Source organism: Siniperca chuatsi, linkage group LG11 (genome assembly GCF_020085105.1).
Source record: "Siniperca chuatsi isolate FFG_IHB_CAS linkage group LG11, ASM2008510v1, whole genome shotgun sequence".
Taxonomy (NCBI): Eukaryota; Metazoa; Chordata; class Actinopteri; order Centrarchiformes; family Sinipercidae; genus Siniperca; species Siniperca chuatsi.
The window spans coordinates 27,136,573-27,150,508 of NC_058052.1; the positions used below are offsets into that span (position 1 = coordinate 27,136,573).

General features: G+C 43.6%; 1 protein-coding gene across 2 annotated transcripts; it reads left to right on the plus strand.

The window, feature by feature from the left end:
* The first annotated feature begins 3,969 nt into the window (after positions 1-3,969).
* On the plus strand, positions 3,970-13,878 carry LOC122884328 (solute carrier family 22 member 7-like). Of its 2 annotated transcripts, none has more exons than XM_044214122.1 (11): positions 3,970-4,130; positions 4,216-4,639; positions 5,317-5,420; positions 9,202-9,356; positions 9,634-9,802; positions 10,165-10,288; positions 10,994-11,103; positions 11,289-11,503; positions 11,890-11,998; positions 12,800-13,006; positions 13,580-13,878. In XM_044214122.1, the coding sequence occupies exons 2-11, from the start codon at positions 4,259-4,261 to the stop codon at positions 13,653-13,655; spliced, it is 1,650 nt and encodes a 549-aa protein (XP_044070057.1). In that variant the 5' UTR covers positions 3,970-4,130; positions 4,216-4,258; the 3' UTR covers positions 13,656-13,878. The 2 variants fall into 2 exon arrangements, with proteins under 2 accessions (XP_044070057.1, XP_044070058.1); XM_044214123.1 differs by having other exon boundaries at positions 13,583-13,878.
* The last annotated feature ends 58 nt before the right edge of the window (positions 13,879-13,936 follow it).

Below are 13,936 nucleotides of genomic sequence, written 5' to 3' on the forward strand. Positions count from 1 at the left end.
TTAGGCATCCTCCTTCATTTCTGAGGGTTTAATCCAGCTTTGTAGAACACAATGGTATGTTGTATTTATTGTGTTATTTGTGTAAAGTCAAGGCACATGTATGTATCCGTATACTTGCTCGTCTTGTGTACTTAAAAAGTACCAACTCTAGTTTCAAAGCTCTTGAACTTGAACTTCGGGAAAGATATCTAATTGGGGGTGAACTTGGTTTCCCCAGTTTGTTTTCACAGCAGCTGCATTCAGAAAAAGCTAAACAGTTTTGTGTCTTCATTGAGGTTTGCATAATGTTTAGTTCATGGTTAAGCATCTATTAGTTATGGTTTAAGTTCAGGTGAGCCTCCAGGGAATGAATGTAAGTCAGTGAAGTGTCCCTTAAAACAAAGCTTCTGTTAAAGTTCAATATGAAGATTTTATTTATTTACATTATTTATTCATTTATTTTTATACTGGTGAATTTATCTGTCCCTGTTGTTGATCTTAATTTAGAATTTGCAAGCCTTTCCACTAATTCACTTTGTTCTAAAAAAAATAAACCCATTTTGATTACTGCCCAAAGCAATATGAGATTGAGATAATAATGATAAACTCTCCTTTAATCTGGAAAACAGGCCTTCTAGCTGTTCTTCTATTAAACAGCTACTGTCTTTGAATGCTGTCTTTTACCAGCTGCAACATGCTGAGGTTCATCCCCTTTTTAAGATGAATCTACATCACCATCTAGAGGACAAACACATGTACTGCATTGAGCACTGGCTTCTAGCATGTTGCCTTTGATGGCTGAACCCTCTAATGATAAAAATGTCTCAATTTTACTCATTTACTTTCAGACACAAAAGACTTTTAATACTTAATCAGTAAAATACGGATTGATTGTGAATCAACTGAATCTTTGGAGGAAATTTGATTATTAGAAGTATGTATTATAGTGTATTATATTTTTTGCTTAGTGCTTCTCTTCCTGTGTGCACTGACGTGACAGTGAGCTGCTGTAACAAAAGAGTTTCCCCTCGGGGATCAATAAAATATTTCTGATTCTGAAACATTTTAATCTTTAAGTGGTGCAGTGTACAGTGTACCCACTCATGCAGTATAACAGTTAAGAGTTTCAGATGGGGTGTCCTGATGATGGTAATGGTGATGAGAATAGTGGTTGATGTAAAGACTAAGAATGCTTGAATGTGAAGCAAACTCCATCTAGCTCCCTTTTTATACATTCAATTAATTCATTTGGGAGTATACACATTATGGCACTTGTTCTATTTAAATAAAGATGTTGTTGTTATTATTACTTGAGTGATGCAAAGTTTTAAAATGACTTTTAAATCTTCCTGTAATGTGAAAGGGTCTTTTGAGGAGCAGTAGCTCAATTTTAAATAAAAGGTCATTTGATCCCCCTCCTCATTGTACTGGCCTTGGACCCTAATACTTTTATCAATATTGTTATCAATGCTGTTACACAGTGATAATGTTTGACTTCAACAGAACAAGGTTTGGACTGAAGAAATATAAGGAGAGCAGAAAAATACAGTTTAAAAGATTTCAATTATGGTCCGTCTGTTGTAGTACGTATGTTTCTTCATGGTTTCTCCCTGCTTCACATGTTTTATTTACAGTTACTTTAGGAAAAGGAGAACAGGCCAGAACATCTTTCAGAATTCAAAACTATGTAGGAAGTTACAACATGTTGCAGACTTGCTGAAACGCTCTCCCGGTCGTTAGTGCAGATGCGACTCACCTGTGGCTGCAGGTCTGGACTCCATGTTCCTGCTGGTCTGGCCTCTGCTGCCTCCTGCCTACCCTCCTCTGGATGTGGACAGTCCAGCGTTTATTTCATGGGTCAAATAAAAGTGGATGGCAGAGCTCCAAAACCCCCCCCCGAATCACACCGTCTCCTCACGGCACCACCAAACACCTCCACCCAGGTGCGTCGCATCAGTGACGTCACTGCTGATCCTCCAATGTCCTAACCTTCCAAACTAAAACCTTTTCACAAGAAGTAGAAATAGGTCTACCCTTAATACTTTAACACCTAAAGTGTATAGATACAGGCATAAAACACTATATTTATTTCCTTTCTGATTTAGCTGATTTACTGGTAACAACTATCTGTGATTCAGTGAAGGCTGACTCTTGTGACCGGAAGATGTCGAGTAGCTGCTACTCTTCATCTCGAGGAAAAATCATACTGAGGGACAGGCCATTTTCAACATTTCTGCAAGATGCTTTGCACAAAAATGTGATTAAAATCCTTTAAAAACAAAAGAAACAGAAATTAATTTATTCTTATATTTTGAGACATATTATGGAAACTAAATTATAAAATATTTTATTTGTTTCATGGTTTATTAAGATTTACAGAGCTTTTTTTTTTCTGAGGGACACAAAATGGCACGTTTTCGTATAATGACCCATATACCTGAAATGATAAGGATACGGAATCAGCTGGGGATTATGGGTTGAAGTCCCACTTCGGTCTTTTAATTGGATGACAATGCTGAGGTTTCTCTTCAACTCTTGTGAAGACATGGAAGAAACTAATTATCTATAAAATGGATGTGAACTCACAACTTCTGTGAAAACCAAACTCCGCTTCTTCACCAGCTGAGCTGCCCGAACTTTGTGAGACTCAGAGAATAATTAGAAACGGAGTTCAGACATCAGCTCATCATCACAGTAGTCTCCTCCATAATCACCTACGTTGTCTATGTTATCTCAGTCTGCATGTTGTCATTTGGACCCTCATCAACCTCATAAACCTCACCTACCCAACCTTAAAGCTTCTCACACCCCTTCCCCTTTTCAAAAGCAGTGGCCTTCAGTCAGGAAATCTTGACTGCATTTCAACTGTTCATCACATCACTTTTTTAAGGGTCAAAACTCCAGCAACACAAACCAACTCTGTGACAGTACAGCTGTTCCTCAGACTGCTGGCACCTGTCCATGCACCTTGCAGGCGAAGTTGTGCAGAGACCCCTGCTCTTCCTTTTGCTGGGGTTCACTTGAACTCTGAGTTTAAGCAGTTTAACAATGTCATGTAATGTCATCACTGCTCTCATGCAAATGTGTAACTTTATTTTCAGTCTTGCTGATCAGGTGAGGGAAACCAGACTCATTTACCATTCTGCCGTCACAATGTTAATTTTTTTCCCGTGTGGTTTGCTGCTTTACACTGTTTAACCTAAAGCATGTTTTTAACTTCTCTTTTAATAGAATGTCATTTTCCACAGACAGCTAATTAAACTGGAAAACAGCTCAGAATGAAACTGTGGCTTAAACAGTGTATTAAAGTGATTCCTCACAAAGAACGGCTAAAACACACCGTGGAAGAAGTAAAATGCCTTGATGAATGGTGCACAACGCTTTATTAAGAATCTTAAATTCTGGGCTTTGACCATCACGCCATCAAACACTTTGGCATTAAAGCAAAACCGGTGCACAAACAATGCACAAAGTCAAAGAGGACAGCTGTTCTGTGACTGAGAAAACAGACTGGATACAGCTCCAGCTCTGGGCTCTGGCACTGTGAGCAGCACATTCTATGTTTAGTGTTTTCGTCCTTTTTTTGTGGTGAAGCTAGAAGAAAATGTGGTCTGAAAGTAAAAGAAGGATCATGTTGACGACAGATTTTACCCCTGACGCATACTGGAGTTTGCAGATTATCATGGAGGGAAAGATATATACATTTTCTCCTTTAATTATTACTTTGTTCGCTGTATACAGTAGACGTATTTTGTTCCCTCAGTTTTATAATTTGCGTCATCTAATTAATGAATTTTGCCCTCAAATTGATTTGCACCCTCCCTCCTCTCCGGCTGACAGCAGGGGGAAGAAGAACGGTGGGTTTGTAGAACTGGATGACACTGGGAGTCTTTATGGTGAGACAGTCCTGAAATAAAATATGTCCAACATGTACTTATGTGTCTAATGTGTAATCCATTTAACAACTTTACGATGTCCAAAGGTGATGCAGACGTTAACGATCAGGTTGGTCTGATAAAAAAAGGCTGCAGAGTCTAAATTCAGTGCTGCTCACCAAAAGAAAACTACATGGTGAACAGAGAACAGTTTCTAATAGTGCAGCAGTAGCGCATCATTTATAGTGCATCAATCCTATGCAGTTTTTTATGCAGGTGAGTAATTTTTACTACTTTCTTCATTGTATTGATAAGTGGTCCAAACTGATTTGTTTCATGTTTTACTTCTGTCAACTTAAAGCAAATCCAAATCCGTTCTTTGAGAAGCCATCAGCACGGTGAAGATGAAGTTTGAGAATGTCCTGGAGGAAATCGACGGTTTTGGGCCTTTCCAAATTGCCATCATCATCCTGCTGTGCACCCCTCGAATAGTTCTGCCCTGTCACTTCTTATTGAATAACTTCATCGCTGCGGTGCCTCCTCATCGTTGTGACATCAGCACACTGGATGATGGAGGACTCTTCAGAAACTTAACGCAGGAGCAGAGACTGACCGTCAACGTTCCTGTACGAGAAGATGGGGATCCAGAATCCTGTGAGATGTTTGCAGAGCCTCAGCTTCAACTCTTAGCCAACAGCTCCAACAGCGCTGACCTGCCAACAGTTCAGTGTCAGAGCGGATGGGTTTATGACAACTCCACCTTCGCTTCCACCCTGGCAACAGAGGTAGGCTACAATACATCAGACCTTTAAATCTTTTCCAGACTTTGACACAGTTTTTGTTTTGCATTTCAGCCAGAACATAAAAAGCTTTATTTTAAGGGATGAATGAATGTGTCAAATTTCAGTGAGCAATAGGCCTCGACACAGCAGACATTTGTACTTGTCTTCCCGTAAACAGCCACGAGTGGGTCTAATCACATTGATGATGGCTTTATTTTATTAAAGGAAAAAATATGCACGGAAGGAAAAACTCAGTCGTGAAAAAAAGTGTTACAGGTGCCTCTAAATTTACAGTCTCCTGAAAATCACATTTAGATATAACTTATTTGCATTACCACGTACATTTTGCAGAAAAGGTCATGTAAACACAAACCAACACAACGAGGACACTATATCACAAACACATCTGCAAAATATTCACTGTCACTGCATTTCTTTTTGTTACATTTTTATGGAGTCTTCAGATTTGAAACCAGTAACATGTGACGACAGTATAGAAACAATCACTTGTTCTGCCACTCAATTCGTGTAAATTATCCACTTTTCCCAAAAAAGGTTCAAAAAGGCGATGCAAATGAAATTTTGTGTTAAGCACATAAACACAAGCCCCCCTACAGTATATAGGAGAACATATGTACCATAAGAGATCATTACCTTCTCCCTGTGATCTGCTTTTCCAGTGGGACCTCGTCTGTGATAGAAAAAGCCTGACAAAGACCACAAGCACAATCTTCTTTTTTGGAGTGATGATGGGGGCCATAGCTTTTGGATACCTCTGTGATAAGTATGTGTATAAAAAGTGTCTCCAACATTTACATGATGAAGTGCAAATCCTGCAGCTCGCATTATGATCATTTTAATGTCCATCCATCCATCCATTTTCTTCCGCTTATCCGGGGCCGGGTCGCGGGGGCAGCAGTCTAAGCAGGGACTCCCAGACTTCCTTCGCTCCAGACACTTCCTCCAGCTCCTCCGGGGGGATCCCGAGGCGTTCCCAGGCCAGCCGAGAGACATAGTCCCTCCAGCGTGTCCTGGGTCTTCCCCGGGGCCGCCTCCTGGTGGGACATGCCCAGAACACCTCCCGAGGGAGGCGTCCAGGAGGCATCCGGATCAGATGCCCTAGCCACCTCAGCTGGCTCCTCTCGACGTGGAGGAGCAGCGGCTCTACTCCGAGCTCCCCCCGTGTGACTGAGCTCCTCACCCTATCTCTAAGGGAGCGCCCAGCCACTCGGCGGAGGAAGCCCATTTCGGCCGCTTGTATCCGCGATCTTGTCCTTTCGGTCACTACCCAGAGCTCATGACCATAGGTGAGGGCAGGAGCGTAGATTGACCGGTAAATCGAGAGCTTTGTCTTTCGACTCAGCTCCTTCTTCACCACAACGGTCCGATACAGCGCCCGCATCACTGCAGGCGCTGTACCGATCCGCCTGTCAATCTCACGCTCCATCCGTCCCTCACTCGTGAACAAGACCCCGAGATACTTGAACTCCTCCACTTGAGGCAAGGACTCCCCACCTACCCGAAGAGAGCAAACCACCTTTTTCCGGTCAAGAACCATGGCCTCAGATTTGGAAGAGCTGATTCTCATCCCAGCTGCTTCACACTCGGCTGCAAACCGTCCCAGTGCATGCTGCAGGTCCTGGTTTGAAGAAGCCATCAGAACGACATCATCTGCAAACAGCAGAGATGAGATCCTGTGGTTCCCAAACCGGACACCCTCCGGCCCCTGACTGCGCCTAGAAATTCTGTCCATATAAATTATGAACAGAACCGGTGACAAAGGGCAGCCCTGGCGGAGTCCAACATGCACCGGGAACAGGTCTGACTTACTGCCGGCAATGCGAACACAGCTCCTGCTCCGGTTATACAGGGACCGGACAGCCCTTAGCAAAGGGCCCCGGACCCCATACTCCCAGAGCACTCCCCACAAAGCGCCCCGGGGCACACGGTCGAATGCCTTCTCCAGATCCACAAAGCACATGTGGACTGGTTGGGCAAACTCCCATGAACCCTCGAGCACCCGATGGAGAGTATAGAGCTGGTCCAGTGTTCCACGACCGGGACGAAAACCACTCTGCTCCTCCTGAATCCGAGGTTCGACTATCGGACGAATTCTCCTCTCCAGTACCCTGGAGTAGACCTTACCGGGGAGGCTGAGAAGTGTGATCCCTCTGTGATTGGAACACACCCTCCGGTCCCCCTTCTTATACAGAGGGACCACCACCCCGGTCTGCCAGTCCAGAGGCGCTGTCCCAGACCGCCACGCGATGTTGCAGAGACGTGTCAGCCAAGACAGTCCCACAACATCCAGAGACTTAAGATACTCAGGACGGATCTCATCCACCCCTGAAGCCTTGCCACCAAGGAGCTTGCCAACAACCTCAGTGACTTCGGCCAGGGTGATGGATGAGTCCGCCTCCGGTCCCCAGCCTCCGCTTCCTCTTCGGAAGACGTGACAGCGGGATTGAGGAGATCCTCAAAGTATTCCTTCCACCGTCCGACAACATCCCCAGTCGAGGTCAACAGCTCTCCACCCGCACCACACACGGTGTTGGTGAAGCACTGCTTCCCCCTCCTGAGCCGTCGGACGGTTTGCCAGAATTTCTTTGAGGCCGACCGATAGTCCTCCTCCATGGCCTCTCGAACCTCTCCCAATCCTGAGTTTTTGCCTCCGTGACCGCACGGGCTGCAGCACGCTTAGCCTGCCGGTACCTGTCAGCTGCCTCGGGAGTCCCACGAGCCAACAAGGCCCGATAGGACTCCTTCTTCAGCCTGACGGCATCCCTTACTTCCGGCGTCCACCACCGGGTTCGGGGATTGCCGCCGCGACAGGCACCAGAAACCTTGTGACCACAGCTACGAGCCGCCGCATCGACAATGGAGGTGGAAAACATGGTCCACTCGGACTCAATGTCCCCAGCCTCCCGGGATCTGGGAGAAGCTCTCCCGGAGGTGTGAGTTGTAGACCCTGCTGACAGCGGGCTCCGCCAGACGCTCCCAGCAGACCCTCACGATACGCTTGGGCCTGCCAAGTCTGTCCGGCTTCCTCCCCTGCCAGCGGATCCAACTCACCACCAGGTGGTGATCGGTTGACAGCTCCGCCCCTCTCTTCACCCGAGTGTCCAAGACACGCGGCCGGAGGTCAGATGATACGACAACAAAGTCGATCATCGACCTCCGGCCTAGGTGTCCTGGTGCCACGTGCACTGATGGACACCCTTGTGCTTGAACATGGTGTTAGTTATGGACAAACTGCAACTAGCACAGAAGTCCAACAACTGAACACCACTTGGGTTCAGATCAGGGGGGCCGTTCCTTCCGATTACCCCTCTCCAGGTGGCACTGTCATTGCCCACGTGGGCGTTGAAGTCCCCAGTAGAACAACGGAGTCCCCGGGCGGTGCACTGTCTAGTACCCCCCCAGGGACCCCAAGAAGGCCTGGTACTCTGCACTGCCGTTCGGCCCATAGGCCGCCACAACAGTGAGAGACCTGTCCCCACCCGAGGCGGAGGGACGCGACCCTCTCGTTCACCGGGTAAACTCCAACACGTGGCGGCTGAGCTGTGGGGCTATGAGCAGGCCCACACCAGCCCGCCGCCTCTCCCGCAGGCAACGCCAGAGAAATGGAGCGTCCAGCCCCTCTCGAGGAGACGGGTTCCAGAGCCCAGGCTGTGCGTGGAGGCGAGGCCGACTATATCTAGCCGGTAACGCTCAACCTCCCGCACAAGCTCAGGCTCCTTCCCCCAGCGAAGTGACATTCCATGTCCCTAGAGCCAGTTTCTGTGTCCGGAGATCTGGTCGCCGCCCCTGCCTTCAGCTGCCGCCCAGATCTCTCTGCACCGCCCCTTACGGATCCTCCTGCGGGTGGTGGGTCCACGGGAGGACGGCCCCACGTCGCTCCTTCGGGCTGTGCCCGGCCGGGCCCGTGGGGAAAGGCCCGGCCACCAGGCGCTCGCCGTCGAGCACCCACCCCGGGCCTGGCTCCAGGGTGGGGCCCGGTAGCGCCAATCCGGGCGACGTAACTGGCCTTGGTTGAAAATTCATAGGGGGCTTCTGAACCGCTCTTAGTCTGACCCGTCACCCTGGACCTGTTTGCCATGGGTGACCCTACCAGGGGCATAAAGCCCCAGACAACATAGCTCCCAGGGTCATTCGGGTACTCAAACCCCTCCACCACGTTAAGGTGGCGGTTCAAGGAGTTTAATGTTTACATTTTAAATAATTCAAATGTCAGTGAAAAAAACAACTTTGTACACACTTATACAATCTACCTTGTCATTTTTATGTTAATTTGTTTTGCAATGAAAAAGAAACCGAGAGGTGTTAAGTAGCGTTCAAAATCAACTAATGATATCTGTGATGGCTAACTAAAAATATGTAAGACGTGTATTTGAGTTTGATATTTTTATGGAAAATGTGCTACGTTTGTTCATTATACTATACAACTATTTAGAATCTCATTTTTAATGCTTTGCAGGAGTCTTCGCTTTAAAGGAAAATGATGTCACAAATTTCCTTCATGTTCATTTCACTGTCTCAAATGTAGTTCCCATTCTTATTTCCAGGTATGGGAGGAGAAACACTCTTTTGGCCTCATACATCATGGCGATTGTGTTTGGCTTCTGCAGCGCATTTGCAAACTCCTACGTTCTGTTTGCAGTGCTGAGATTTCTCACTGGGTTCGGACTGACAGGAATCAGCCTCAATTCATTGGTTCTCAGTAAGCTCACAAGTTCGCCATATCAACTTAAAAGGTGTTGAAATGTCATGTGTTCGCAGCTTGTTTCCACTGCCCTTAAATGGCCAAGAAAGTCAGTTATTGCAGGTTTAAGATTTAGGGAGTTTCAAACAAGCATGTCTAATCTGATCGCATCGAAGTGTTCAACCAAACTGCCAGGGAAATTAAAACAGACAGAAAACTGCAGGATAAATATTTCATTAAAAAAAGCTTGAATTATTATTATTCATTTATTTTTTTTCATTTCCTCACCTTGCAGGCATTGAGTGGGTCGACACAAGTCATAGGTCGTTCATCGGTGTGATTGGCAGTCTGGCCTGGTCTGCAGGTAACATGCTGCTGGCTGGGCTTGCCTTCCTGGTAAATGACTGGCGGACTCTGATTATGACTGTTACAGCCCCACTAGGATTTGCAGTTTTGACCTGGTGGTACGTCAAACACATACTGTATGTTAATGTTTTCCACAAAATGAACAATGAAAATGTACTGTACATTTCAACATGTAGAGACCAAATGTTTCTAAATGAATTAGCATTTAATTTGAATCTGAACATATTTGTTAGAGACAGAGGAAAACCTTGTCTTTCAAAATGACTAAATGAAAATGAGACGCATTATGGGGTTACTTCATTTGAGAAAAAAAAAGTTTTTCACCTATTGAAAAACATCCACTAACATTTCTCCAAACTCACTTTAGAATTGTTGGGAGTTGGATTTTTTTTGGAGTGATTTCAGTTATGTCCTAATTCATGTGTCCACTCATTGTTCATTGTTTTGAAAACACTTGCAGGTGGATTCCTGAATCTGCCCGGTGGCTTTTAGCCCACGGTAAAGCGGAAAGGGCTCAGTTTTACCTCGAGAAATGCGCTAAGTTCAACAAAAGACCAAAACTGTCATCCAAATTAAAACTGGAGGTAAGTTTGAGCTTGATGTTAAATTATTTTGTTTAAAGCTTAAATATGTCTTTATTTTTCATGCGATTATATGATCTTTTAAATTATTCTGATGTCATTTGTTTCTGTGTGTGTTGCTTAAGCTATTTATCCCAGTTTAGAGCGACAGAGTCCAAAATGTTCAAATTCTAAAGCCTACTTGGTATAGTTGTATATTTATTTATTTCTTAATGTCAGAGTATTGGTTGCTGTGGTGATTTCTCGTGTCCATACTGGCCGTGAAGAGATGGTAAAGCGACTGCAGTGTAATTGATGGGAGACAAAATGCACATTCCCCTTTAGGAGCAAAACACATTCTAAAGTTCAGCTGACGCTGATATGAGGCCTCAGTGGTCTGTTAGACAAGTCAAGTTGGTATCTTCCAAAGTTACTGTCTTTTTAGTACAAATTTCCCTTTTTTTGTTGTTATCCCTCCTCAAACACTGTAACTTTGGAAGATACCTACTTGATTTGATTCATTTTTGTACACAGATGTACATGAAGATGTTTTGTTAACAGATTTTGTACCTCATGACTTACTGAAATTGCTTTCACTTCACGGCCAGTTTGGACAGGAGGAATGATTACAGCGACCAATAACTCCGTGTTCATATGGGAATGTAAGAATTGCTTGAAGATAGACGTGAGAAAATGTGAACGCATCATCACTTCTCTGCCTGTGTGCAGACACTCTCCAACATGGAAATCCTGGATGAGCAGGACAAAAACTACACTTACCTTCACCTAATCAAGACCCCAAAGATGAGACGGTTAACGCTACTGACTGGGATTGTGTGGTGGGTATCACCTCGAAAAATACCTACAAAGACATAAAAAACATTTAAAATATTGTATTTTAAATGGCCATGTCTGGCTGAATCTCCTTTAATACAATCATACAGTAGATATAGATGTATGGAAGGGGGCAAACCTAAGCTCCAGAAACGTGACAAACATATATGTTGTTCATTGTACTCTGCAGGTATGGAGTTGCCTCGACATATTATGGTATCAGCTTGAACATCAGTGGATTTGGTTTAAACATTTACCTCACACACTTCATCTATGCAGCCATTGAAGTCCCTGCCAAGCTGATGATCTATTGCTTTCTCAACTTCATTGGACGGAGAAAATGCCAAGCTGGAACACTGTTACTGACAGGAATCTGCATCGCCATAAACATCTTTCTTCCAAAAGGTCGTAAAACGCGTCAGAGTTTCTTTTCCACTTTCCAGAAAGTACTTGAACACACGCAGTCGACTGCTGCGTTACTTCCTATGTGATACTGTGAATTGGTGTGAGCCGAAACAAAACTATCGCCTCTACTGCTACTATTACAAAGCATCACGTATTTTGTTGAATGTGGTTCCAGACCCCCGGGCAGCAGACCTAACATCCTAAGCTGTTCAACGTGCCACTAGATTTGTCTCATTTGACATGCGCACATGCTAAGATAATATGACCCAATGGTTAGGCTATATAACCCAGGTTAGGTTAATTAACATGTTCCTTTTTGTCTCAAGTTAATTGAATGTTTTACACACGTATCTTATGTACATTGCATATACTGTCCTTGTTTGTAGGTCTGTGGCATGTGCGTGCTGTTGTTGCCATTCTTGGAAAAGGCCTATCAGAAGCTTCCTTCACGACTATCTTCCTCTACACAACAGAGCTTTACCCCACGGTCGTCAGGTCGGTTACTGCCATACAGTTGCATTGAGAAGACCTTATTATGCTCATCATTCATATCAGTTGATAATATTTTACCCTCCAGCTGCTTGTGTTACCTGCCCTACTGGACTTTTAGATGAAGTTAGTGGGTACAATATTATCATAACATCATATCAATAGGAAAAATGGCCAAAACTGTGTAAACACAAGTTGTAAAAAGGCGTGATTTTCCTTCAAGTTAACACTGCTTCTGTAATTCTCTTCAGTTAAGTTCACCAGTTATTGCCAGTTATTACGAATACTGCCATTTGTTAAGTTATTTTTCATTGCACTTTTGTCCACTCTTTACAACTTTGGTGCAATTAAGACTATCCAATTCACTGAAACAGATCATTTTATTATTATTAATAATGTGGCACAATTATAATCAATAATCATATTTGTTTATTCTTTTATGTTTGTTTTTTGTGCTTCATTTTAATTCTCTCTGCCTTTGGGTGATGTTTTACCAGAGAAACAGAGAAACTCAAGCTCTCAAAAATATTTACCAATTATTTCTGTTTTGAAGTGATTGGGAGGCAGTCTGGAGGATGATTGACTATAATATATATAATATAATATATAACTATAATAATAGCCCAGTTGACTTGCCTTAGACCAACTTTGGTGCAAAACTCAGATATGAATCTTTGAATTATCTGAAAAAGGATGTTGATCATCAGTTCAGTAGAGGGCCATTAAAAGTCCTGACCCTTTCCTACCTACAGTAGGACTTACTTATTTATTAAGTAAGTTCTTCTGATTTACCTTCTGCCTCACCAGGCAAAATGGCTTGGGCTACACCAGCTTCATGAGTCGTCTGGGAGTTTCAGTCGCTCCGCTCATCCTGCTGCTAGAGGACGTGTGGACTCTTCTTCCTCAGATCATCCTCTGCTCTGTGGCCATCATTTCTGGCCTAGTGTCTCTGCTGCTTCCAGAGACACTGAATGTGAGGCTGCCAGAGACAATTGACGACATTGAAAAGCCAAGGTCTGTAAATTAATAATACATGAAAGCCACAGTGTGTAGAATTTGAAAATGTCTTTGGTACCACTTTGGCGCCATCTGGTGGCAGTATTGAGAATGACACTGAGACACAGCAATGAATGCTTTTCAAACTGAAAGCCACTCGCTCATCCTGACTTTTTCTCATAGCACATTTATATATTTAAAAAAATAGCTGACCCCACAGTCAACTTACCATTTTCATTGGATCAGGTTTTAAAAAACCCAAAACAATTTTATTTTACGAGATCAAATGAAATATTGAGTTTTTTATGTTGAGAGATTTAAGAAAATTGCTACCCATTTCAAAGCAAAACATTTTTAATAAGAAGTATCACTAAATAGCTGATGGATGCAATAACATGAACACCTGTAAAATCAAACACAGTCCAAAAACAAACTCCTACGTTTGGGAAGCTTTTAATGTTAAATGTCTGTTTAATGTGAGCCAGAGATGTGTTGATTCAACTCATTTTTAAAGACCATAGTTTGAACTGCATTATATTGTCAGACACGAGTCTTATCAATAGAAATATCCATTGTTTTGTTCCATTTCAGAAGAAATGACATCTCCTCTCACTCCGTGGAGTCTTCAGGTGTGTTCCTGGAATCAAAGAGCACAGCAGACGCTTAGCAGTGAGGGGACAAGTGAAACAAGGACGTTGTTTATGTGCTCATACACATCACACAGAACTACCAGCCTTTTGTAAATGAACATCTTGTCTTCTCTGCTTTTTGTAAGAAAACTCAGGTCAAAGAGTGTTTTGATTTGTAAACATCAAGATACAATCGAATATTGAAGATCATTTATTTATAAGGCAGAAACAGAATAAATTACGCACTCACTGGTTCATCTACAGTTGGGTTTTGTTTGATCTAAATGCTAAAACTGTTTCTGTGGTTTTTCAGACACCA